The sequence below is a fragment of the Centrocercus urophasianus genome, unplaced genomic scaffold (genome assembly GCF_019232065.1).
Source record: "Centrocercus urophasianus isolate 14NV4802_14NV808 unplaced genomic scaffold, USGS_Curo_1.0 seq_13, whole genome shotgun sequence".
Taxonomy (NCBI): domain Eukaryota; kingdom Metazoa; phylum Chordata; class Aves; order Galliformes; family Phasianidae; genus Centrocercus; species Centrocercus urophasianus.
The window spans coordinates 9,618,124-9,645,769 of record NW_024884475.1 but is presented as its reverse complement, the minus strand read 5'-3'; the positions used below and the strand labels follow the sequence as shown (position 1 = coordinate 9,645,769).

At 36.5% G+C, this 27,646-nt stretch overlaps 1 protein-coding gene across 3 annotated transcripts; it reads left to right on the top strand.

The window, feature by feature from the left end:
* The first annotated feature begins 35 nt into the window (after positions 1 to 35).
* On the top strand, positions 36 to 26,552 carry SH3TC1 (SH3 domain and tetratricopeptide repeats 1). 3 transcript variants are annotated; one of them, XM_042812034.1, is made up of 18 exons: positions 36 to 143; positions 4,900 to 5,169; positions 6,002 to 6,076; positions 7,355 to 7,482; positions 10,008 to 10,113; positions 11,081 to 11,224; positions 11,915 to 12,092; positions 12,602 to 12,675; positions 13,559 to 13,754; positions 14,157 to 14,281; positions 16,295 to 16,336; positions 17,689 to 19,380; positions 20,047 to 20,227; positions 22,037 to 22,187; positions 24,104 to 24,226; positions 24,499 to 24,649; positions 25,553 to 25,749; positions 25,970 to 26,552. In XM_042812034.1, exons 2-18 carry the CDS (start codon positions 4,944 to 4,946, stop codon positions 26,198 to 26,200), a joined length of 4,020 nt encoding a protein of 1,339 aa, XP_042667968.1. In that variant the 5' UTR covers positions 36 to 143; positions 4,900 to 4,943; the 3' UTR covers positions 26,201 to 26,552. The 3 variants fall into 3 exon arrangements, with proteins under 3 accessions (XP_042667968.1, XP_042667969.1, XP_042667970.1); XM_042812035.1 differs by lacking the exon at positions 16,295 to 16,336; XM_042812036.1 differs by lacking the exons at positions 36 to 143; positions 4,900 to 5,169; positions 6,002 to 6,076; positions 10,008 to 10,113 and having other exon boundaries at positions 7,407 to 7,482.
* Positions 26,553 to 27,646: the final 1,094 nt, after the last annotated feature.

Sequence of the window (27,646 nt, the reverse complement as noted above, 5' to 3'; positions counted from 1 at the left end):
TTACCACATCCCAGCTGGGCTGTGCAATCAACAGGAAAGATAAGAAGGTCAAACAGGAAGAGCTGTGCTGGAGTCAGCGCTGCGCAGAGCTGAGGAATGCACGGAGCTGCCTGCTGTTTACAGGCAAATTGGACGTGGAAAAGGTAGGAGAACTCCTGTGTTCTGTCTACATGTATGTCTTGCTGTCATATAGGTACTGTGGTCTAGTATTTGATCGTAGATTTACCATCACTGTGTTAGAATTTCAGCCACTTAAGGGGGATAATCTTGATATCTTGATCCTCTCTTTTACCAATAATGAAATGACTGAAAAACATATGTATGTGATTCTCATGGCTATGAGAATCTGCTGGGGGCTCCTGTGCTGTTTTGGGCAGTACTTTAGGAGCTGGGCTTCTGTTCTGTGATATAAGTGTTCCTCCTGCTTGAGCTGCCACAGGCCAAACTGTCCCATCTAGTACTCAGAGTAAAGTGCTGAGATGCACAGATGTCTTCTATAGTTTTCTAAAAATAATCTTATTTTTCATTTGAATTATCCAAAAACTTGTGTATTTTTAGTCAGCAATATTAGTTCTGAGTCTATAGTATCAAAACTCAGATTTTGGATATACTGAGCATTCATATCTGAAGTGTGGGTGGAAAGTATGTTTCAGCACTACTGGAGTATAAAGAAAATGAATCATGAGAGGGTTAAAACTCCTGAGGGAATCTGTTTTCAGACTTGAAGCTTGCTGGGACTTGTTTGTAGACTAAACATGAGCAGTGATACTGTTTGCAACATAGTTTAGTTATCAATTCTTAGTAAACTGAAGTTACTTCGGTGATAAAGAAGTCTGTCTTCCAGTTTTGGACGGCACTCAGATGTCTAAGTCCATGTGACTTTATCACAGATTTGCTTTACTTTTCTGTGTGACAGTGAAGGAAGAAAGCTTGCTGTTTTAAGTGTTGCTTATACAGCCCATAGTATGAGTTCTGTTTTTAATTCATGCCTATGACTGAATTTCAAGCAGATCAAGGCTTACTCCAAGGATGAAGTTCATAATGGTGTTAGTTGTAAGATATTTTTAGCCTAATAGAGAAGACATGAGGTAAGATTGGGTTAGGAGAAACAGAAGAAGGAATAGTAAAACAACTACTTGTGTATCAGATTGAAAAATGACTTATACCATATTACTACTACAAGTCTGAGGCATTGTGTGAATATGCACAGAGCATACAGGAGACAAAGCAGAGCAACGAGATCAAGGATGTAAATACAGTTGAATGTGCTTCATTTGAGGATAATAAGATTTCACTAGCAGGCTCATTTGGCCTGCCGTGCCAGAGGAATGCAGCACAGTATGAGATAAGTTGGGGCTGCTGGTGCTCTGTTGCATCAGATGCAGAAGAGGCTGGAGACTTTTAATGTAGAACAATTGCCTGTGATCAGCTGGAGCTCAGGTGAGCTGGGGAGGGGCAGGCAATAGCAGTTGCTCCTTTGCCTTAAAGATGCACAAGAGGAACAGTGATGGCAGTGCTGTACAGTCCTTGAGGTTCCCAGTGTGCCTGAGTTGTCCTCTTGGGATAAACTGATTCAACTTTACATTGATTTCTGGATTCTTTAGCTATTTCTCACTTCTACAGCACTCCCATGTATCAGCAAATAGTCCCTGATTCTCAACTCTGTAAAACTAAAACGATTATGATTAGTACTAGTAACCTGAAGTTAGGTGTGAGAAAATTTGTCTTGAGCCTCTGAAAGGGCAGGTGATCAATGAAAAGGAAATACTGCATTGTATGTGGATTTTGGGAAAAACTTCCAATATCACCTAATTCATATACTCTGTACCTTTCTCATACTTAGACATCTTTAAAGACACAAACTGAAGATTTTCAGCAGATGTTATTAGTTTTTCTTTAACTTGCTTTAGTTAGAAGATAACTGCAGTGATAAATGGTGTTCCTGTCATCCACAATTCCTATTATAACAGCAAAAATGAAGGAAAAGCCCTCAACTTTCACAATCAGGGAAACGGAAATGGTCACGATATGCTATTTTGAAAATAGATACAGGCATTTGAAGAAAAGGAAGCAGCAACAGAGGAAGAGAGCATGATAATACAAATCTTCTATTTAACTTCCAGTAGGGAAAAGAAGAACTGTGCTTGAGAACAGCTGAGGGCAGGACTTTCCAGCTGCTGTGCTTGGTGAGAGGCGGAGGGGAAGGCAGAATGTCCTTGGAAGCCTCATAAGCCCAGCCTGTGTGTGCACCTTTTGAACAGAGGTTGATTTGAAAAAATGGAAAGTTCATTAGCTTTCTTTGGCCAACATCCTTCATAAATATTAATCTCTCAGTTGAGCCTCAAAGAGCAGCAGATGATCATTTTCTCTAAATTGTAAATAGAATATTTTGTCAGTGCACTCAAGTATAGATAGTTGGAACTAGTTATAAAGGACAAACTAACTATTCAAGGTACCAGAAAAAAAACTTTAATCAATTTCTTGTATCAATGGAAAGCTAGTTTCCTGTAGCAACAATGGTAGAAGTTAGCATTATACACTTGTAAGAAATCTCTGTGAGTGACATAAGCTCTGAAGATCAATGTTTTCGAAATCTTAGAGTGGTTGAATATTTTCCTGTGCTTTGATGTTTCTGAATCTTTCAACTAGTGTTAAAAATATCTGATAATGGACAGGAACCTATCACCTCAGCCATTAATGTTATAAATTTGCTCCTTTGGGTAGTTATTGTTCACCTTTTTCTATGATGTTAAAGAACAGAGACACAATGCAAAGTTCAGTAACATTTTTCTCATTTAGGACTAGATTTGTATCCCTTAAGATAAATGTAGATGCGTAGAGATTGTCCAGCTTTAGGGAGGCTATTTACTATCTTGTTCTCAGTACTTATATGGAGGTGCACAAGTTGGGTGGCCACTGGCTAAGGTGAACATTAAAGATGGGAAAAGAAACTGTTGAGCTGAGTATAGCTGTCAAATATTTTTGAGATCATAATTTTCATTCTGTATATTTTGGAAAAGACACAAGAAAACATTGCTCAGAGCTCATCATTTTGCTTTTCTTTCTTCTATTGTGGGTTTTTTTGTTTTTGTTTTTTTGTTTTTTTCCTGTTGGCCTAGATTCTAAGATGCTATAACTTCTTAAGCAGATCATATCCATCTTGATTCATTCAAAACTTCCACTTGTTCTTACCTTTGCAGCATTGTCTTCTATAAACAGGATTCTGAATTAACCCATGTTACCCTTACCACCAGACAGTCTCTCAGGCAGAAGACAGAAGTTACTGTAGAACGGAGTCAAAGCTGTGCAAACACATCCATGCCTTGTCCTGCATTTCAACCTGGCTTGGCATACAGCTGGAGGCTGATTCCATTGGTCATATGGGCCAATCAATTTTTTTAGATTTAGAGACTTAAGTCATGGCACTTGTTAGGGACAGAAGTGTTGGAAGATCTTTGTTTGAAAGAGAAAGCTAGAGCAACAAGCTTTAAGATATCTCATTATATCACTGAAAGAGAAGGGAGAAATTTCCAGACTGGTTTGGGAATAGATCATAAAAGGATGTGAGATCACACAGCTTACTGGTCTGTGTTCTGGAAAAGCAGCTTTCCATCATCAACTTAATTTTTAACCAATTTCTGCTGGAAAACAAACAGCAGTGGAAATTTCACAAAGATTACAAGCTCAGTATACTTATTATGACAGTAGCTTGTTAACAAGTATGGCTAGAATAAGCACAGAGCAATTTGGGTTTGAGTTGAAGTGACAGAACTAACAGAAAATCAAAAAGGTACAGGATGATCTATTGAGAAAATGAACCTCAATGTCAGTGGGTGACAGTCTTCAAAAGTCAAAGCTTTTGCAGATGCACTCAATGATGTCTAGTTACACTTTTCTGAAACTCAAGTAGCTAGTACCCAAGAACTGTGACCTGCAGAATGTTTCAAGTCTGCACCTTGTAAAGGGAGCATGGAAGCTTGCAACTTGTGCTCCACATTCATTTCTATTCCTTTTTCTTAGTGTTCATGCCAGTAACAGTGTTGCTGCCAGGCAGCCTTGGGCTGCAGTGGATCAGTGCTGATTTACTGCAAGGAAAAATTCAAATGCTTGTGTACCAGACTTCCTACACTGAATTCCTCCAGAGGATTCATTATTTAACTGGCTTCAGTCTGCTTGTTTCACACATGCATGCAGTGTCCATTCTTGTCACCTTTAGAAAATAATGCTTTTCCCCTGCATTACCTTTGTTAATGTGAATGATGCTCCCCTTGGAGGCTTTGCCTTAAAGCTGGCCAAGAATAAATAATTATCATAGGGCACAAGTACACTTCAGGACTTGCATTGTTGCTGTTATGCAAACCTACTTCCAAGGTGTTAGCAAGGTAAAATATCTTGCCCTGATTAAAATGAAGGTATAACAGTGATGATATGACATGTATAAACACTTCAGATTGCCTACAATTGAAACTTGGATATCTATTAAAAGCTGTTTCCTAACAGCTGGCTTTGGGAAGCACTCTTTTCTTTTTCTCATTGTATTGTATCTTCAGATTCTAGCAGCAGCAGAAGAGCTTTTCAGCCAGCTGCTGTTTCCAAGCACTTCTTTCCTTCCTTGTCATCTTGAATAGCTGATTTCAGATCAAATGTCCCTTGCAACAAAGCAAAAATGCGCTACTGCTGTCATATTAATTACATTTTCTGATTTATATTCCTTCCTTTATTCTGTTTTTTTTTCTCTTTTGTTACTTAATAGGATGAGTTATCAATCCTGGTGGGCTGCGAAATAACAATATATATTATAATGAAAAATAACTCCCACAGGAGATGGAAAGCTCTTGAATATGTGCATGTATAGTGAGATTGTTTTTAATGCGTGTAATGATTTTTTTCCCTCCTCAGATTGCTGATAATGTTTATTGGATCACTGTAAGGAATTGCAAATAATGTCGAGTTCGGCAGCTGGAGGCAGTGTGTCTGTGCTCAGCTCTAAAGCCACCATGGAGGTGGGGATCCCTGCTCCTAGTCTAGAGGGAAAGCAAGACAGCAATCTTGAGAGGAAAGAAACAGAGCAGGGAAGGTGTGTGCCTGCCTGGATATGCGAGGCAACCAGTGCTAAAGTGAGCGCTGCCAGGGGCGGAGACAAGACAGACGCACTGCAAGAACAAATGGGTAAAACCTCCATCTTACCCTGTCTGGTTACTCTGCTCTTGACTTTTCTTTACGTTTAAATTGATGGATTTTTATTTATTTTTTAAACATTTCTTGCTCTGAGCAAGCAGAAAGCTGTCATGTTTTTTCTGCTGAGCATCTACAGATGCGAAATGCAACAAAACAAATTGCTGTATTTCTCCCATGCTGAACAAGGTGGTGTATTAAATGATCTACATTGAAACTCAATTTAGGCAGACAATATACAGAAATAGTTCAATAACTAGCCTTAAATTTGATTATTCTATGGCTTTTTTTCTAAAGCAAAAAAATGCTATGCATATGTATTCTTAGTTTTTTGTCTTTGTCCACATAACATCAACAAATGCTCTGAAAAGGAATATATTTTTGCACCCAACTATATTAGAAGCATTTTTTTTAAAGCAGAGCAGAAGAAAAATTTTTAGGATATATATACCAATTTCTTTATAAGCAATACTTTTGTCTATTCATAGCACTGAAGTTTAAGTGGAGGTCACCACTTAGCATAGGTGTAAATGAAGAGAAAAATGATGTCTGAATCTTGTTCTTTCTCAAACTGGATGTCAGTTTTTCTTTCCATCAATTCTCTGTTATCTTGAAATTTCACATTAAAATGATAGGTTGGAAAATATCCTCAAGTCCAACCTCAACCTGATCTTCAGATACTTTTCATATCTTTAGGGAACTCTACAGCAGGAAGTGGGGAAAAAAAAATTGTGCTAGTACTTTTCCAGTGTGTCAAATGACAGTGTGATTTGTTTTATGTGGATTTTGAAAATGCACTTAACTGTTCATTTATTTATCATAATAGATTATCCACAAAATGAAAAATGCATGAATGTCAGTTCCAGAACCCTACTTGGTCAAGCTGAGAATTTTCCAACTGGTAAGAAATCTTCCTTTACGTCTTACAAGGCTTTCTCATTGCTTTTCTTGAAACAACTAAATAAACAGTGCTTGCAATTGTCTTTCCTCCAGCTTTGACATTTCACTGGCATTGATGAAGTAATGGAACTTTCATAAAAAATTTGTTGAGAATTTCTCATAAAAAGAGAAAAGTAATTCAGTAACAGCTCTGCCATCCTCAAAGTAAAGATGATCTTTCCTATGTTCAGATGGAACTCCTTGTGTTCTAATTTGTCTGTTCCTTCTTGACCTGTTGCTGGATGCTACTGGAAAAAAAGCCTGGCCCCATTCTCTGGACTCATGCACTAATACATATTTATAAGCATTGATAAGATCCTCTCTCAGTCTTCTCCAGGCTTAACAGTCCCAGATCTCTTAGCCATTCCTCACATGGGAGATATTCCAGGCCCCTCATCATCTTTTTTGCCTTCCACTGAACTGTTTCTAGGAGATCCATGTCTGTCTTGAACTGGGGAACCCAGAACTAGAAGCAGTACTCTAAATGTGGCCTCACCAGGGCAGAGCAGAGGGAGAGGATCTCAATCCTGAAGCTCTGGCCACATTCTTTTTATTCCTCCCCAGGATACCATTGGCCTTCTTGGTGGCAAAGGCACACTGCTGGCTCGTGGCCAACCTGTTGTCCACCAGAACACCCAGGACCTTTTCTGCAGAGCTCTTTTTCATCAAGTCAGACCCTAACCTGTACTAATTCACTTAGTTTTTCCTTTATCTTGGTTTGTACTGCTCAACAAGCTTGGCTGAGAAACAGCTTTTTCCCATGCTTGGTTTATCTTCTGAAGTAGTAGGGGTGATCTGACACATCACATTAAATTAAAGAAGTTAAAATTAGCATTAAGAATTGTTGTAATATACAGTGACCTTTTTTCCCCCCTGTGATTCTAGTATATAGTATGTTTGCCTCAAGTTAAAAAATATGCACATCCCCAAGTTTGACAGTTGTTTTACAAGTTTCCTACAGGCTTGCAGATCCTTTGTGTAGTTGATTCTAATACATAAGTATACTCTAATACAAAACTGAGAAAAATCTTATGCTTTGTGCTAGATCAATATTTCTACCGGATAATAAAAATGAAGAAAAAAATGTCAGCCCATACAGCAGCTCAATTTTCTGTGTGTTTGCTTCTGAAGTTATAAAAACGTTTCTTAACATAGACTACTTGATTTTGGAGGGATTTTCTGGTTGTACAAATCTGATTCTTCATGACCAAACTTTAGCACTTTGGATATTCTTCTCCAGATATCTCCTTGAAGCTAACGATGGTGAGACGCAAGAATGGATGTCCTGATCCCAGACTCCAGAGGCAGCTCAGAGGACAGCTCCGTCTTCTGGAAAATGACAGCAGGGAAGTCACAGCAGTTTTCAGTGTAAGTGAATAGTTTTGGAATTGGCAGGTATTTTCATTCAGAGAACACAGCTCTGTGCTGCTGAACAAATCTGTTTGATGCTTGGGTTCAATTTCCATCTCATTGATGTATGCTTGAATCTGAATGATCAGAATTTCCTTTTGCTTCCCCAAATCATCATTAGAAATATCAAAACATTGAAAGAGGTAGTAGCATTGAATTTATGCAAAATAAGCCCAGCTAAATAAGATATTTAAAGGTTTTAACCAATTTTATTTTCTTTGAGTTGCATCACAGGAAACTGTTTTTGTCTGCTTTATTTATCTGCTCTCATACTGGCTCTTCACTTCAGTTTCCAGTTGCATACAGTCATTTGGTGCATAATTTACCTGGAAAGAACACAGCTAAGCCCAAGAGGAAGTCTGAAGGAGAACAGTATAAATATTGGGCTTCCTAACGCTAGAAAGCTATAGGTTGAAACTGCACAGAAGAGGGTTAGCCACTTTTTTATTACTGTCTTTGATTTCCTTTTATATAGAAGCCCTGTTGTGTAAAACCAATGAGGTTTGCTAGAAATACTGTTTAAAGTCTCCTTTTTCCTCCCAATGGAAATAGTAGGTTGATACAATTTGACCTTTGGTGTTCTTTTTCCCTCTCCTAGACTCCATCCCTAGGAAGCCCACCACTGAGATCTTAATTAGTTATGACTTTATGACTATCTTAGATGCATTTGTTTCTACACGATTTTCCATGAACCCTCTGTCACCAGCCTGCTGATTTTGTGGCTGTGAAAACAGTCTGTACTCCTGCTGCTCTGCTCCTGCTTTTGTTTAGGAGGAGATGGAGGAAAGGAGAGGGGTAGGAAGGGGAAGGAAAGAGCATACACATAGACTAGAGTTGTGGCCATATTAGAAATAGACTTGGGAAAAGGACTTTCAAGGAAGCAAGATTTATAATGATGTTTCCTTAGAATGTTGTTTTGATATTCAGCAGTGCGTGAAGCCCTTGAGGCAGAGATATTTTAGTATGTGTTGGCAATTTATTAATAGATTTCAGGCTCTTGTTAATATTTAATCTGGTGAAGTATTCACAAGATCAAAGCAGTGATGAGACATGCCTTTCAGAAGAGGCTTGAGGTGGACATTTATTTTCAAAAAGGAGTTACTATTTACATCCGTTCATGTTGTGTGAATTACAAATATACAGATTAATCAGAATTAATTTGGAGATCTTTAAAATATTTCACTAATAAAGAGTGGATCAAGCTCTGTTTGTTTGTTTGTTTGTTTGTTTTGTTTTGTTTTTTTTTTTTGTAGGTAACGAAGTGTTTGATAGAACTTTTTGTAGGTTCCAAATTGGTTTCTATTTTTTTTTTTTTTTAATTCACTTTTTTTTTTTAAGTGAATGCACTTCAATTTTGTGATGAGCCTCAATCAAAGATACAGCAGTGGAAAATGATACAGTAAAACAACACCAGTCAGCTGTGCGTCTGAATTCTGAGGTGCTCCTTCAGATACTTGAGTCAAATTTGGACAGTTCTATTTTTCTGAAAGCAAACATCCAATTTCATCATAGAGGCCCATTTTTTAAGCAGCTAATGTGCGGTTAGTTTGTATATTAACAGTCTTTGTCTAGAACGTATGTTCAAATATACAATTCTTGCACTTATTTGAATGTTGATATTGTTCTCACCTCATAAAATTTGACATTATAACAATCATCATCACTCATCTTAGTTAAATTCACAACTTAATGTCTCCCTCTTACAAAACTCTTACAAATGAGGAGGAAAGGATGCTAATGCATATTTTTAAAAGTAGCATTCAAATGCATTTCATTAGTCTTAACACGTGGAAAGAGTGAACTAGGGAATGACTGTCCCTTGTCTATGGTATCACAGAACCAATGCTACACGTAGCAAGTTCAAAGACATAACAAATATAACAAAAGATGTGCGTGTTTTAATATGCATACAGAACTCTGAGGCGTTCTGCAGAAGGATGATACAGATCTAAAATATTTAGGCTATGAAGCCTAAAAGTTAAGCTCAGATGACTTAGATGTTTTTAAATGTCAATAATAACAGCAACAACAACAAAGAATCCCTTCTGCTATTTACTGTTATTGCCCTTACTTTTGGCAAAAGCAATCCCTAAGCTGCAAATTGCTCTGGGCTAGGAGGGTATTCTTGGAAAGTAACACTGGATGCTTGCCTGGCTTTCATGCTCCATATAGAGAATATTGGCCACTGTACAGAAGCAGATCTGAACCAGAGAGGCTTTTAGTCTCAGTCAGTCCTACTTTCTCTCTAAATTAACCCCACTGGAATTGTTGGTATAACTGTTAAGAATAAATCAAATTCAAATTTGGTTGGCTGTATGTTGTATGTATGTGTGGAAGAACAGGTATCTTACATAGGCAAAATCCTGGATGACTTTTTTAAACCTTCTTAATACATTCTATGTAAATGTGTTAACTAGTGAGAAATTGTGCTCAACTCTGGTAAAACCATAATTAAAATGTTGCTTTTTGATATTTTTCTTTAGGAGCTCTCTGCTAGATTGCTCTCTATTCACAGTGATCAAGATCTAATAGTGGTAACATTTAAAACTTTTGAAGAAATATGGAAGTTTCGAACTTACTACTCATTGGGTAAAGCTATTTCCCCATACCAATGTGCTTTTTTATTCCTCTATACAGAATTTCTGTTTGACTGGGAACCTGCTGAAGAGTACTTTAAAATTCTTTGAAATATTAACTCCTAATATTGGTAAATAATGTGCTTGAACTTGGTACTGGTGCTAAGGCAGAGACATCTCCCACCTCAGAGAGACCCTGCCTTTGTCCCAGTGCCAGGTAACAAATGTCATCCTCCAAACTTCAGAATAGCACTTCAGTGACTGCTCATCCTTCCTATTCATTGTAACTTTAGACTCAAACTATTAGCTAATGTTTCAAATCCTTTAAATAATTTACCAACTACCACATGCTAATTATTACAACCATCCCATACTTTCCTGTAACTGTGATATAATTTTGAAAGCCTTGAGTCCTAATATAAGGAGATCTGGTTTCCAAGATCAAGCACTGTTGTGATTTATTTAACTCAACATCATCTCTGTCCTGAAGAAACTTCAGGAATCTGATACTGAGGCACAGTAGCTGCTTAAATTGGCACAGCTGATTTGGGCAACAGATTTATGAGGGATTATATTTTGAAATTATTTTCGGTTACCTGTTCATACAAGATGCTAAGCACCTGTTGTTCAAAGCTTGCTAGTGATTACCTCTGTTTAATACTAAATCTTTCAAATATGGCTGAACTATGGGGAACTCCTATAAGGATATGGTCTGTTACTTCAGCAATAGTAGGCACAAAGAATTTCTGTACTGTTCAGATGTAATGTGTGACAGCTAAGCACCCAAAGTAGCTGTAATGCATGAAACTCAAAGAATGAAATTATGCCATTATGTAGTAACAAGAGTTATACATTATCGGTTAAGAAAAAGTAATGTCATATGGATGCATATCCCAGTCTCAGTCTTTCTGAAAGTTGTTTTCTTGTATAATATAGCAATATTGCAAGGAAAACAAAGTCTTAAGTTTTTTTCCCCCTAGGTTTTGTAAATCACTGCATGGAAAACTTATTCCTAGATCAATCTTTCTGGCTGTATTCTCAAGAGGAGGAAGAAACAGGCATTGAAGTCTGTATAAATGAAAAATCATTAAATTTAATGTACAGAAGTCTGCTAGTACAAGAAGGTAAGGAGGACTCTTTGTGCAAAGGTTAATTTGAGAGAAGCATCTTTAAAATCCTACAAGCAAATCTTGACACTCACTTTGTTACTGAAGTTGAAATTTAAATCTTTTTAACGTATGTAATAGAAACATAGAGAGAAAGGAACAAACAGAAGGAATTCAGTAGAATCGAAGGAGGATTAATGAAAATCATGTACAACTGGTCCATGAATTGGATGCCCAAAGGGTTAGATAGGGATGTGCATTTCAATTTACTTAATATTATGCTAGACCCTGTAGACATGAAAGAGATTACAGATAGTTGCCAGGCTCATATGCTTTTCCTAAACAGCTCTGATCACAGATCGGATGCTACTGTGAGGCAGAATGCTGGGGTAGATAGGTTGTCAATCAATGTAATAGAAACAGTTCTTGTATCCTTTAGAGAATATAAATGCATAGATCCAGGTAATCTGCTGTAAAATATTGCAAAAAGAAGGTGGTAGAGGATTCTGTGCTTCATAGGATGTTATTGTACCTAAACAGAAACTAGACAGAAATGCATGAAAATCTCTCAAACAACTGGAAAGAAAATACCTGTGAAATCTCAGATTTTCCATCTTTAATTGAATGCTGTTCTTGAAGCAAGTTGTAAAGCTTGCATGACAGAAAAACATTACATAAATGGCATCTGCTACTCTGCTTTCTTTTTAGGGGCATTTTTTGTTCTATGTCCTGACAATATGGTAAGAAAAATAATGGCTACAGACTGCAAAATAAACACTTACTTTGAGGCTGGGACTCTTACTGCTGGTGTAGCAGATGGATCTGTGGATGGTGACATGACTATGCTGTCTAATGTTTCTCTGGAGCCTTTGATCCCTTTTCATCAGTAGGTACCTGACTCAACTATTACATATATATATATATATATGTTATATATATATATAACATATAACACATATAACATATATATATATATGTTTCATATGCATGCCCCTACTCTGAGACAGAGGTGTCTCTAATGGCAGCTTGTTCTGGAACATGCCTTTTCCATTAACAAGGACAAAAAATGCTCTATTTTCTTCCATGCTAAGTAAATGAAATTAGTTTCAGATGCCTGTAGTGCAGCATTTAAAGAAGGTGGTTTCCATTCTATTAGGTTGGATACAGCCTTTTCTTTTTTTCCTTGCAAGTAAAAAAAACGACACCTTTGAACTATTATCACTCTAAGTTCTTATTACTCAAAATATAGCTGTATATGAAGTTTACAGTGTTGAAATTGAAAGATACTGATTGGGAGAGGTGAATCTTGTTGTTTTTAAATGGACTTAAAATATCACTGCTGCTGTTGCAACTTGTAGTTAAACATTTCATACACACTACACTTTCTACTTTCAGGTGGTTTCTTAAAGTATATTCTGATCCCATCGATGTTACATACAAAACTGAATCTAAATCCATCAGACAACTTGGTAAGATGTTCCAATAAAACATCAGCATTTCAGCATTTTAGAAAGTTAACTTACTCTATGCTTTCATTAGGCCACCCTCTCAAGTGTTCAGTATCTTTTTTTGTTGTATTAGGATGGGAAAACAGCTTTCAAATTGCATTGTAGTCAAATTAGTGAGGGCATAAATCTCTGCCTATGACAAAGGAGTTTTACAAACTATATGGTTAGACACATCTAATTTGAGTTTAAACTCTGAAGGCTTCTCTCTTTTTTTTTTTTTTGTCCTAAATATTGTGTAAAGCAGACATGCAAAGTAGAAAAGAACAATTTGCCTCTGTAGATTTGAAAATAAACTTTAAAATAAGAATATTCACTGATGTAATTTTTGTGCCCTTTTCACATGTACTGCTTCATCTAATACTGCCAGAGAAATAAAACTCATGCAAGTGGGCTCAGGTTAGAGAGTAAATATGGGTTATTTTCTGCCATATATGTCCGTCTCAATACTGCATGGACTGGTATATAACTGCATTTTATCTAATACTGATTTTATAAGTTAGTTCAAATGCTAGTGCTTCCCTCAAGAAAAGGGACTTAAAGAAATTCCTACTGTCATTCATGATGGAATAGGTTATCATTTTGATAAGATTTTAGACCTTGCCATCTAATGGCTGGGAAATAGCCATTGTGAGCTTTATATTGTGCTATTCACAATTTTAATTGCTCAAACAAAATTTATCATCTTCAGACACTTCAAATCTTGCTGTGCTGGATGTACAACTGAGAGATTCCAGGAAGGTCTTGTGCTAAATGCATTTCTCTGTTAAGTTGCTATTCTATTAAATGCATTGCTAAATTACTGTATCTACTGCAAATGTTATTTGTCTATCTCTCTATTACACAGCAACAGGATCCTGTCTAGCTGTGATGAATTATGATAGTGCTGTGCCTGAAGAGATTAGTTTCCAGGAAGGGGACAAAATTGAGATCCTTGGCTATTTAATTGAATGCATGGAATGGTTTGTTGGAAGACATTTGTTTACTGGCCACGTAGGCTTTGTAAAGACAAGTCATGTTAAGCTGGATTTACCTGGAAATAAGTAAGTGACATAACTCAGAAAACAAAAGAGGCTTAGTGTATGATTAACAAATGTACAATTAGAAGATTGGCATGGTTAGGATGGTTTTTACAGGTTTATAGTTGAAAAGATTATTGTGGTGGAAAGAGACAATCAAAAATGAAATGTTCACCCATGTCCTCCTTTCACAGTAGAAAACTCCAACAGGAGGAATCTCTAGAAAGAGATCCTTCCCCAGTGGCAGTCAGCCCTTAAATGGGGTCTAGGAGACCCCATCTGCATAAGTATGATTACCATTACCAATACTGAGCAGAACAGAACCTGCAAATCATGCATTAAATATCTCCAGCAAAATCAAACTTCAATGCCACAGTGAGTTACTCAAACCAAATCTGTTCTCTGATTTGCTCCTTTCTTTGTTAGAGCAGACCTGGATTTTCTTAAAGCAGAAGAGTTACCTTTCTTTCCAAAAGAAAAAAATGTTGAAGAAGTGATACATTTGTTGAAACAAACCTCTATAACAGATGTTTGTTCTGTGTATAGAATAGGTAAGTGTGAGTTTTGCTCATTTTCACTATACTAGTTATATGTGAAGTTCCTCCATCCACACTATAAGTAATTTTTTCTCTTTTAATGAAGTTCCAGCCATTTAGCTACTCTGAAATATGTTGGCATTCTGTTTGATCACAGAGATGGCATTCAAATAATCTTTGCTACTTTCCTGTTGATGCATGACTTCCCTGCAGAGCATTTACAATCCTCTTTTGTCCATTTTCAAGTGAACCAAACAGCAGGGCTTCCAAATGTTGCTGTTGAACTGATCTTCAAGCATTCAAACGTCAGAGTGGTGCATTAGACAAGACAACACATTCAGCTAAATATTGTTTGCTTCATGTTTTTCTTAGGAAAGGTGGCATGATTATTGACAGCTAATGCAAACATACACCTCTTCATGTTTTATTTAACTATCAAAGACATAGCAAAAGAATTAACATTTTTAGCTGCACCGTCTCTCTAACCACTCATGCTTCACATAATGTAGTTGAGACAACTAAGACTTCCTCTTTATGGACTGAATGTAGGGCAATCTAACAGACCTGTCTCCCTGAGCTGACCATGAGCAGCACTTTCTTACTCTGCCACAGTTTGGTCTGTGGTCATGTGTACATTTGCCAAATATCTTACAGGTTTATCTTCATTAGTGCCATCTGAAGAGCCCATAGGTCCCAACATGAAAGGAGCCAGTGCTAAAGGTTTGACTCATGCACTAGCTGGATTTTGCGTGTCTGTGTGCATGCAGACAATAACCACATGCCACACCTCAGCTGCAGAGCACAATTCATGTCAGTGTACAAAACAACTCTATTTCTTACCTTCCTCTTTCAAAAGAAAAACCTGGAAGAAAAACTTTAGATCTCTACTAGGTACTAAAACTGTCTTCTGAGCTTAATAGAGATTTGCTACATCTCATCTCTTTCCTAATCCTTAAAACTGCCATCTTTACCACTTTTTTTCTTTTAAACTGTTCAGTTGGTCAGCATAACTTGATTTACTGAAAGCAAGAATGACCTGAGTAAATATCTCTATCAGTTAATGCGACATATTTATTTACAAGCCCTTCCTCAACTCGACATTCAGAGCATTAAGATACAATTACTATTGTAAATATCTGTGACGTTTGGACAGAAAACTCAGGAAAGCATTTAGAGAAAAGAGATGCAGAATAGTCAACGAGAGGTGAGTCTGAAAATCTAGTAAAATGGCTTTCTAACAGCTTAAATAGACCTAGTTCTGTGAGCCTATGTGATTGTATAGACACCCTTCATGAACTTAGTATCACTTACATTGCATCCAGTGTATGCACGACACTGGATATAATCTCATAATGAAGTATGGAAACTGGAATATTTTGAGAAATATTTTCCACATAAAATAGTAATTCAGAAATGTTCTACAGGTGTGATATGCTAAACACTTAAATCTAGGTCTATAGAACTATAAACAAAATTGGAAGATGAAATAACAGACATACTTAGGCACATTTAATCTAAATGTTGGAATGGTCACAAAGGCCTGTAATTGTTACCTATACAAATTACCAAAAACATGTTTTTTCCTTCTGAGTGCTAATAAAAATATCAGCAATATTTAAGTATTTTTGTACCTGATTTTGGAGATGGAGGGAATGACTGTATCTACATTGCCCCTTTGTAAATAGGCAGTATATGCATTCAGGTTTAGTGAAACAGTGATGCATCCTACATGTAGAACCATTTGACTTGAAGATTTAAATCTAATGCTGTATGCAGAAATCTCCCCAACGTGCTCTGCAATGTTAGTTGTGTGGCAATGATAATGCAGAAAGCAGTAAATTTTATGTAGGGGAGGGCAAGTCCTGTAGTATGTTATCCTTGGGTCAGATGTGGGAAATACATCTTTTTTAAATTTACAGGACACATCCAATTTTTCCACCACGAGGAACTGAGAAGTCTTATTTTAGGATATTTAAGGCTGAAAAAGAACCAAGATACCATAACTTGCACGGTTTTTCTTTCTTACAGACCAATTAGAAGAACAAGAATTTCAGAAAACATGTGAATGTGGTAATAAATATGCATACCATTTCAATGTAGAATTAATGTTATTTCTAATTTTTTGCTATCTTTGCCAGCTTTCTCTTTCTAATGTCTTTCCACATTCTTTCTTTTTCTCTCATTGCTTCTCTATCTTTTCACTAGGTTTCACTGTAAGATGTTTTGGGCTTTTAGAAATATTAGATGCCTTTCTATCCAATTGACCTTGTCCTCCAGTTGTCAATTGTACAACTTGTTTTTACTGTTATGACCACCCTACACATTATTGTTTATGAGACACCTAGGAAGTGTATAGTTTAAATTCCAGCAGATCTTCAGTTTGCTAGAAAACACCCCATAAATATGTTCCCCAAAGGAGATACTTTCAGAATGCAGAATTATTTCTAACTGGCATTTAGCTGCTAAGCTATTACTATCATTGCTTTATTCTAAATGCCAATTTTTCTATTTGATTCTGCTGAACAGTTCCAAAAACTGTTCTAAGGAAAGCTCTCTAAATCTGTACCTTCAATAAGTTACTGTTGGTGTTCAGCTGTTAGCTTTACACTATGATCACAACCTGATAACAATGGGGAAACTGAAAAATGTCTTTTTTTTTATTTGGACAATAACAGCAATAATACTACAGTAGAATTTAGATCAATTACCACATTGTAATTGCATGCAGAAAACCTGTACCAGCAAAGCAGCACCTGCTTCAAACTTCAACAGTACAATTGGCTCAATTTTTATCATCCCTTGCTAATCTGTCTTAGTTTCCTAGAAAAATTTAAGCACAATTTATTCATGTGCTCACACTTAAGGTTCCTTGAGACCTTAAATCCTTTCTACATTCATGCCCAGACCTTGAGTCATTTATACAGCCTCCAGTTCAGACCTTGGACATTTCCAGATTCTGGTGATCCTCCTGCTTATCACCTGGTCTGAATAGTAATTCTCTGACAGCTTTCTCTCTCTTTCTCTCTCATAAATACACAGAGAAAACAGAAGATATGAGCCAAAAGTGAATATTTTAAGTATACGCTCAAACACAAAGTAGTTTGGATCAGTTTAATAAAATAGAAGAGATTTTAGCGATGGGGCATATTGATAAGCAGCCTGTTTACATGTGGCAGGTTCCTTTTATCCCCATTCCTCCATTTCCCATACTTGTTCCATCATACCATACTTGTTTTGCCATACTTGTTGACACATCTTGATTTCTTTTTCTCTAGCTTTCATTTGTCTCCCTAACATACTGCTTTCCTAACAGCTAGTGTTTTCATAATGTCTTCTACTGATAGATAGTCCTGTTGGTCCAAGATCTTTGTGTGTGTATATACACATTAAATAGTGACCTGTAATTTATTTTCGAATTTCAGAAATTCTATGTCCATATTCTAACATGGTGACCACCAGCAAGAAGAATGGCAAGATAGAAGAATTTGTGGAGAAGTTCAAGAAATTACAGGTCACACAGGCAGAAGGGCCAGCTACAGAAGGAAAGGATTCTGCCAGCTCTTCACATAAGGAAATCTTTCCTTCACCCGAAGGACCTTGCTTCTACATATATCAAGATAATGGTCAAGAATCTGATGTCTTTGAGTCATTGTTGCTCTTCTTAAATAGCAAAGAGTATGAGAGTGATTTCAAAAACCTGTATGATTTCTCTTATCCATTCATTAATAGCATGTTTTATGGTTTTTCAGAGGAAGATGAACTACTCAGTTTTTTTAGCTTAGCAAGGGAATTAGCAAAGAAAGCAGGTATGTCATGGGCACTAGCAAGGCTCTGCTTTCTCTTAGGCAGGCTGAGTGTTAAAAAAGTGAAGTTTTCCCAAGCTCGGGTTTATTTTGAGGAAGCTCTTGGAGCAGTAGCTGGAGGATTTAGCGATTTGTACTTTATAATTGCTCTTTACACAAATCTAACAGTCATCTACTTGACACAGAAGAACAAAGAAAAATGTTCTCATGTTTTTGACAAGGCTACATCTCTTCTCATGGGAATTCCCAACCACATTTGCAGTGCTGACCTGGAGTCAGATATTCTAAAGCATGCTCTGAAGAGGACGATTTTAAGCCAGAACAAACATGCAGAGGCTAGGGCATGCTTTTTACTGGCAAAACACTACACTGCACGCAAACAACATGAAGAGGCACTTCCCTTCTTAGAAAGGCTGCAACTGTTGTCTAATGACTTGGGTTTACAGAACAACTTATCTAAAAACTGTTATTTCAAACTAGCAGAGTCCTACGATGAGAAGTGTTTGCCGCACATTGTGTTAAGCTGCATAAAAGTCTCCTCTTCCCAGAACTCAAGTACTCTAATGGATTCCCTGAAAAGGATTGATTTGGTCATCAGAAATGCTCCCAAACTCTATGGCTTGAGAAAACTCAGACAAATACTTCCTTCCCAAATTGCACCTTACCTCACACAAGCACTTTCCTCTGCATTTACAAATGAGCATCAAGGACTATGCAGCACCATCTATCTTAGTTTAGCAAAACTGTACAGCCACCACAAACAGTATGAAAAAGCCATCGTTTACATGATGAAAGCCCTGGACTCTGATACTTCTGCTAAGCCAGAGGAAACTATTAACTACTTGGTTTCACTTGCTTGGTTATATGTTCTTTACAGGCAGTATGATGTGGCAGCAACCATTTTAAATGCTGTTGTGGACTCCTCGTGGAGCAATCCTCAACAGCTAGGTGTTGCTTATAACATGCTTGCTATTGCTTTGAAAAGAACAAACAACACCAAGAAAGCTGCTGAAAGCTGCTACAAAGCTCTGCGTCTTTCTGAAGAAGCCAATATGACTCATAACCAAGCTATCTCCCTGGCTAATTTTGGAGTACTCTGTCTACATGCAGCAGCCAGTAAGCTGGCAGAGCATTATTATATCAAAGCAGTGAAGCTATTTGCCAAACTTCCAAGTGCGGACTGTGGTCAAGAGTTTATTCAAACTCTCCTTCAATTGGGACATTATTATGTTAGTAGAACTCAAAGAGAAAAAGGAAGGTTTTATTATGAATGGGCATTTTTAATTGCAATGGAGATAAGTCATCTGGAAAGTAAGTGCTGGGGCTTTTGGGAGCAGTGTTTGTTATAGGGGTGTACTACATTTTTTTCCTTAAATGATGTTTTATTTTCTGTTGTTTGACAGCTATCAAAGTGATTGGAACGTTTGTTCCATTCTATAATGGGGAAGACATAAATGCATGTTTATTTGCTCTTTTGCTGCTTCTTAGGTTTGCCAGAAATCATGAGACGGAGAAAATGTACGTGTTAAGAAACAACTAAATCATTTTAAAAAAGAAAAAAAATAAATCCAGGCCCTTCTATGTTCAGTAATACTGATAACAGCTATATCATTGGTAGTAGAAAAAGAACTACACTCAAGTTAAATATATGAAAATAAGGGTAATCTGAATTAATTTTGCATAAAATAGTTCTATTTAGAAGAACTATGCTATATTCATTTTTGCTACTGTGATTTAGGTACCCTAAATATTAATGATGAATTATTTATTTTATTCTGGAGATAATGTTACTTCTAGCTTTTGTTAATTTTGATGAGGTTGAGGAAGTTGCTGGTGGAATCTTTTTGTCGTTGCTTCTATTTTTATTCATTGACTGTGCTAAAATTGTGAAACAATAGGAATGAATTATTTTAAAGGTAACTTGACTTTCATTTTAAAATAAAGATTCATAGTACTGTTGTGTGTCTGTTCCCCTAGGTCAACTTCAAGCAATTAAACTGCTGTGTCAGTTCTACAGTACAGTTGTTCCCAGTGAGGCTCAGTGTGTCATCTACAATGAGTATCAACTATCTTTAGCTAGAAAGATGTCCAATAAAGTTCTGGAGGGACAAATTTTGGAAACCATTAGTCAGCTCTATTTGTCTTTAGGAACAGAAAGGTAAGATATGCTGAATAACTTTGTTTTCATCCTGATTTGAACTTTTATATTACAGTAAAGGATCTCAATCTTTGCAGTAGTAGTATAAGAATAATATTTTTCACTTTGTTTTGCCAACGTACTTCACTATAATGGAAGGCTCCTATGGTAGTGGAGAATTCTGGTCTGCTTTTTAATTTATTATTTTTTTAAAGTAACTATTATCTCTTAAAGGAACCAAGATATTAAGCAGAGATTATAGCACTACTTTAAAAGAGAAATTATTTTTAAAATGTAAGAAGATGACTGAAAAAGTTTATCTGCTATGCAACTTCAGATGACTGTAACATATCTAAGGTTACTGCTGGTGGATAACTCATTTGTGTTCACATGACAATTTTTCTATGGAAAACCGAATAGCATATTCCGTGTCAGACATTAAGTTGTCTCTATGGGGGTTTTTCTCTTTGAGGAAAAAATTTTCAGAATTTCTGTAAACAGAAAGACTATTTACAGAACTACACAGCATCAGTCTACAGAAATTTCTACCCTGCTCTTGTTTATACTAATTTTTTCCTTATCATTACAGAAAAAACAGATTGCAGGGGTCTACAGTAACTAAGAGGTGCTGTAGAAATGCAGCAGTTTCTTTAAAAAAAAAAAAAAGATTTTTTTAAGATTGTGTCTTTTCTTACTATATCACACAAAATCATTTATCATTTTCTATTTCAAATAGAAAATTTTCAGGTATATTGAGGTATACCTAATTATGGGTAGGGAAAATAATTATCACTTGTGGAGAGACAGAGTAGATGCTAATTTTAGCCTTAAGTAGTTGAAGTTGAAACCTTTAATTTTTCAAATTGATATCCAAATTATTCTGCCTAATTGACCGCTGTTGAATTATATAGTTGGTCAAAAAGAAATAAATAAATACTTCAGAAAGACTGAATACAAAGGAGTCAGTCAAGATTTCAAATTAGCCAAAATGTGTAGAACATTTAAAATAGGTGGAAAAAATTACTGCTTTGTGTGCAACTAGTGCATGGAATTTACACATGCTAGGACTCTGGTTCCCAAAGAGCACTGGTTCTGAGAACACTACTGAATAATAGCAGGCATTCAGTATGACATTAGATAGAGCCTAATTTGTTCCATCTGCTGTTCTGAGTTATGGATTACTATATGCTTCCATCTGCTTGAAAGCAACTTTGCTTTTTATGGTACATTTTAAAATGCTTGCCTTGTTTGTGGAGGAAAATGCATTGGGTCAAGGCAGTGGGAGTCTATCACAAGATGGATAGGGAAGGATTTAGTAAATAAATATGGAGCTCAGCCAATCTGGCAGGTCTTTCCAATAAGAACTGTGAGCACTTCTAAGAATGCTATGACCTTACAACTAAAGAAAAGTGTACTCACCAATGGTCTTGTAATTTGGGTGCTTCACTACGCATCTCACCTCAAACTTTTGTGCAAGTGTGGATTAACCTGAACCTTGCTCAAGCCATAGCCTAGGTGATACTTAGAAAATATGTATTTCAGACATTATTTCTTTCTGAGTCTTATAAAAAAAATCAGAAACTATACAAGAGCTTAAGATGAGAATCTTTTTCCCCCCCTATTACCTGATAACAATCTAGAAAAAAATAGACCAAAGAAAAGAAAGAAGCATTGAGGTGTTAATTGCTAACAGAATAGTTGAGAAATTGTGGTTGTGCACTGAATGAAGGAAATATTCCTTTAGATGAACAGAAAGCTTTTCTAATTATGAAGACAAACCTTCCTGATTCTGAAGAGTCACCTTGTGATGAAGTTTTTCCCCCATTCCAGGGCTTACAGATCAGCTCTTGAATATACCAAAAGAAGCCTTGGAATATTTATAGATCTCCAGAAAAAAGAGAGAGAGGCATATGCTTGGCTACGGGCAGGAAAAATATATTATATTCTGAGGCAGAATGAGCTTGTGGATCTCTATATTCAGGTATGTTATCAACACAGTTATGCACATGTCGTTGACATGCTGCAGGTATCATGGTAAGACAGTGTGTAATTTTAACACTCCCAGAGATTTTACCAACTGACCTTCTGAACACAACACCATCATTTATGTACTAAGCTTAACAGCTGAAAGCCTGAGTGTTATCCTGTGATGTTCCATTTTAATCTGTTGCTTGACTCCATGAAGATTCTGAGTGGTGAACTTTACAGCCTGTTTCAATGAAAATTCTGTGTTCTGTGCAATTCTTCATTTTATTACATCCTTGTCTACCAGGTCTGCAACAGCACAGCAAGCATGTCGTACATGCTTACTGTATGCTAATAGGTACAGATACTAATCATTGCAGTGTGCAGCCTAGTGGGCCACATCCCCAGGAAAACTGCTGCTACTTCTGTTGCTATTAGCAGGCTGTAAGATGGCCTGAAGTGGTGATCTGGCCCTTGTGACTGCTGATACAGAATCATCCAGTGTCTATCAGAGCCACACTGCAGCGTACATGTCAGCCTTACAATTGTCTATATTGCTTCCAGCCAATCGTGTAGGTATTTGGTAAATTACTTCCTGCTTTTGTAAAGGGGTTAAAAATACTTGTCTGCTGTAAGGGCGAGTGCTGCCTTGTAGAACAGGGCGTGTGTAGAATTTGACCTTAATGAGATCTGAGTGTTGGCTGTTTGAGTGCTTGATGTTTGAGTGGTAACAAAAATATGATCATAAAATAAAAATAAACTGAGACCCACTGTTTAGATGTACAGCTTCCAAAAATACAGTACAACAGTTCTTAGGGTGCCTGAAGCCAAAATAATCTGAAAAGGATCACTGTCATTGAGCTGAAGTAAGGAGCTGGACTTACATTAATATAACACAATTAAAAAACCAGAAATCACAAAGCCAATGCAAGACTCATCAGGCTTTGTGTGTAAGTCCCCTTTCCCATCAATATAATCAATATCAGTACTGGAGTGTCCTGGCAACACTCATTTGCTTTGGAGCAGATGCACACATGCTTCCTCTCCCAAAATCCTTCATGCTGATGAAGTATATACTTAGTTTAGAACAGCAGGATAATGGAGCTGTGTTTATTTAAAAAAATACGTAAATATATATCAACTGTTCAATTAGCTATATCTAACTTGTAATGATAATTAATAATAATGATAATAATAATGGTAATAATGATAATGCATCCATGGGGTGTGGGGGCCATAGTGGTGAGGCCGGACTCTTTTCAGTGTTGAGTGGAGACAGGACAAGGGGAAACGGACGGAAACTGAAGCATAGGAAGTTCTGCACAAATGTGCGCAAGAACTTCTTTACAGTGAGGTGACGGAGCACTGGAACAGGCTGCCCAGGGAGGTGGTGGAGTCTCCTTCTCTGGAGATGTTCAAGACCTGCCTGGATGCCTACCTGTGCGACCTGCTGTAGGGAACCTGCTTTGGCAGGGGGGTTGGATTCGATGATCTCTGGAGGTCCCTTCCAACCCCTATAATTCTGTAATTCTGTGATTCTGTGAATTTATTCCTATGAGAATCTTGATCTCAAATTTAGTATTTTGCAATTATTGACAGCACTACTGGTGGTCTCGTGTAGTTTTTGTTTTGTTTGTTTTTGTGTGTATGCTGACCAAGCCAGCAGAAGACTATTGCCAGAGAAAGGGAGACCATATCCATGTACATGCCCTGGTTCCTATAGTACCTTTTCAACATCAAGCTCCTTAAAAAGAGGGTGTACCAAAAAAGACAAAACATGGTGTCAACAAGTATAGCTTTTCCTACATCTTAACAAGAAGAGAGTCTTTAACTCTTTAAGATCATTTTTTTCAATTGCTCATATTTATATACACTCATTTATTTTAAACAAAGAAGTAACCAAAACTTTATTTTACCTAATTCCATTTTCAGGTTGCTCAAGATGCTGCTCTATGCACAGGAGATCCAAACTTAACAATGGAATTGTTTGAAGCTGCTGGAGACATATTTTTTAATGGTAAATGGGAAAAGGAGAAAGCAGTGCCTTTCTACAGGGTTTGTGCATTTTTTTTTTCCTCCACTGATAGTTACATGCTTTTCCCCTTTGTAACAGGAGTTATGGAAATCCTGAAACTCTTAGCAAACTTACTGAGACTTATCTTATGCTCTGGTGTTTGTGATTTCTTCAAACCCTTCTTTTGGGTTTAAGATGTAGAATATTCAAAAAGTAAAACAAAAGCAAAAGTTGCTTGATGTTCCATCAGTGGAAGTTTGTCAGTGCACATTTTGTGGTTCTGCAATATCTAAGCTGCTCTTATGCATTTCAGGACAGGGCTCTTCCCCTTGCTGTTGAGACTGGCAACAAAAACACTGAACTCAGATTATGCAATAAACTGGTGGAGTTGCTGGTGAATCTAAAGGTTTACGAGGAAAGTATGGAATACGCAAAAACATCTCTTATGCTCAGTGTAAATTTAGGTAAGACCAATTTCAGTTACATCTGGATATTACAGTTATCTTCGATTTAAGGCAGGATTCTAAAAATGTTTTCTTCTAGAAATTCTGTCAGAGTTACTGCCAGGATTTCATAATAATGCTATCATTGATATTTTTGCCTCTTTTAAAAAATGAACAACTTATTGCTGCCCCTTCAAACTCTAATATCATACAGAAAATCTTTGGTACAGCACAGAATTAAGTCTGGGATTCCAAGTCCAAATTTAATATGCTTTCTGACAATCAAGTTGTACTACTTATGAATGGTGTGCCAAAAGGCTTTCAAGTGTCAATGTGCTCTTTTCAGATTTGCTAGTAACCTTGCTAGCAAGCATACCTTGGAAAAAGTAATTAAAAACAACATGGCTTATTTCCAAAGCAATTTTCTTTGAAGTTTTGAGAACTGTTCAACTGATTAAGAATGGTCTAATTCCTCTGTGACTGCACAGATATGTCATTTTGATCAGTCTGATCATTGGTTTTTGTGACATAATTTCTGATAAAAAGTTTTTACTGAAAAGGACAAGGGAGTTTCTAATCCTATTATCTACTACATTTTCAAGATAATCTACTTATATTTCTGTAAACATGCACAGTATTTATGTATCTATACATGAAAGGTATACATGTATATAGTTATTTTTTAAGAAAATCCCAGTGTTGGTGAAATGCAGCAGTTTGAAATACAGAAATTTTGTGGGATTTCTATTTAAAAGAAAGGATAGCTTTAGGGCATGCATCTATCGGAATCAATTAGTTATATTCAATAAAATACCATGTAGATATAAAACAAAACAAAACAAAAAAACCCTATAGACATTTCTTGGTTTGAAATCATTTGACTTCCTTGCCTCCTTGTTTTTATCCCAATTCTTGTCTCATTAGGAAATCAGCTAAATGAACGAATAGCTTACCATCGGCTGGCTGCCATCCATCATCATTTGGGTCACTGTGAACTAGCTGAACACTTTTATTTAAAGGCTTTGTCCCTCTGTTCCTCTCCTCTGGAGTTTGAGGAGGAAACTCTGTACTACGTCAAGGTGTACTTGAATTTAGGAGACATTATATTCTACGATCTTAAGGTAAAAAACACTAAAAACTGCTGTGGAAAATGATTACACATAGTAATGTTTTTCATATCATTTTACTCAATCATTTTTATGCATTTAGAATTAAATAATAATGTGAGAGAACTTACTGAAGTTCAGTTACTATATTTTTCTGTTGCATTAAAACTGAGCTTGGGTGTCCTCTTACACAGCTGTACTACAGGGAGTGCTATCTTTCTTTCTTTTCCTTCAGGATCCCTTTGATGCTGCAGGCTATTACCAATTGGCTCTCGCTGCTGCCATGGACTTGGGCAATAAGAAAGCTCAACTGAAGATTTACACAAGACTTGCAATAATCTACCACAACTTCCTTGTGGATCGGGAAATGTCTCTCTTCTTCTATCAAAAGGCAAGAACCTTTGCAACAGAGCTGAATGTTAGAAGAATAAATCTAGCTCCTGATCAGTGTTATAAGAGTTTATAAGCATCTTTGAAAACTGTAATCTTAGTACAGAAGTAACTGCAGAAACCCTGCACTCGCTGGCGCATGCAGAATGCATTGTTTCATACAGCACATGCTGTGAGTGAGATCTTAGCATCCCAGGGGAAATTATCTGTTTTTGTGATAGTGGACTGCATTTCATTGTCTCTAAGATATACAGTCTTGTTATTTGAGATTAAACTAAAAAAAAAAAGAAAAAAAGAAAAAAAGAAAAAAAGCCTTTATTCTTTTTCACTGTTAGTAAAGAAAAACCTTTGTCTAGTTACATATTGGAAAATGATAAATACGTATCTGAATGAAAAGTATTTAATAAAGCATTGTAGAGAAACATTTAGCACTGTTTTTCTTTGTATGACCTTGTTCATATATGACCTCACTATAGAGTAATGTTGTGTTAATACTTCTACATCATCAAGTAAACTAGATATTTCAAAATTGGTTTGATCAAGTTCCTCAGCCTAGCCATCATCCCTCATTTGTCAACAAACTCATCTACTGAAGAATGTAATTATCCCAGAATTCTTGAAAACACTAATTACTGTCCAGAAATGAAGTCTCTAGCAATATATATATTTAAGTTGTAATTCCGTTCATTTCAGCAGATGTGTGAAGGCTCTCTTTCTCTTTTCGAAGACATTTTTAATTGACCTTTTTCAGAGCTATCAGCATTGTCTGCAATGACTTAATACAGAATTTTCTACCACGTATCATTACATTATAGTCAGAAAAATGTACTCCTTCAGATTCATTGCAAAAATACTACACTGTTAATTTTGGAATTAGATCTGAATCTTTGTTCCTCAAAACATTTTCATATCAGAGCTATATGAGAAATGACATAGTGGATTATGTTGCATATATTGAATATGCATGTCTAAGAAAGGAAGTCTTATAAAATTATGCATTCTGAGAAACTTTGAAACCATTTCTCCTTTCTGTAGACAACTTCATACAGAAACAGTTTACTGTGTTTTTAAGAGACTTTATGAAGCCTAGAAGTTTCTTTGGAAGATGTCAGAAATCAGCTGGGAGTTGTTAGCTACGTATTTTATGTTGTCAAACCTGGGGAAAGTGAAAGGTGCAAGAAAAAATTTATATTTAAACAACGTATATGTTCTTGTCCGTGTAGCTATATATTCGCATTACCTTGGTTCTTTGTCCAGGAATCTTTCTTTTACTAAAAAGTCATTCACAGCAGAATGAACACTTCTCATTTATGCATTCAGATATCTGACATTTGTCATCTCCCTGACAATAAGGAATTGTGAATTCCTTATTGGTTTGTTGACTTCTTACTAAAGAAATACAGTATGCTTAAATATATGACGATAGATGACACTTGGGATACTTTCTAGAGAGATGGAAAGAATATCTTCTTCCTGAGACCTACAAGCACTACTAATGCAACAGACAGTTGACACCGTCAGA

Coding starts and splice junctions, on each gene's coding strand:
- SH3TC1 (XM_042812034.1), top strand. CDS start 4,944: ATGTCGAGTTCGGCAGCTGGAGGCAGTGTGTCTGTGCTCAGCTCTAAA. Junction 24,227..24,498: donor AAGCAGTGCCTTTCTACAGG/GTTTGTGCATTT, acceptor TATGCATTTCAG/GACAGGGCTCTTCCCCTTGC. Junction 25,750..25,969: donor TTATATTCTACGATCTTAAG/GTAAAAAACACT, acceptor CTTTTCCTTCAG/GATCCCTTTGATGCTGCAGG.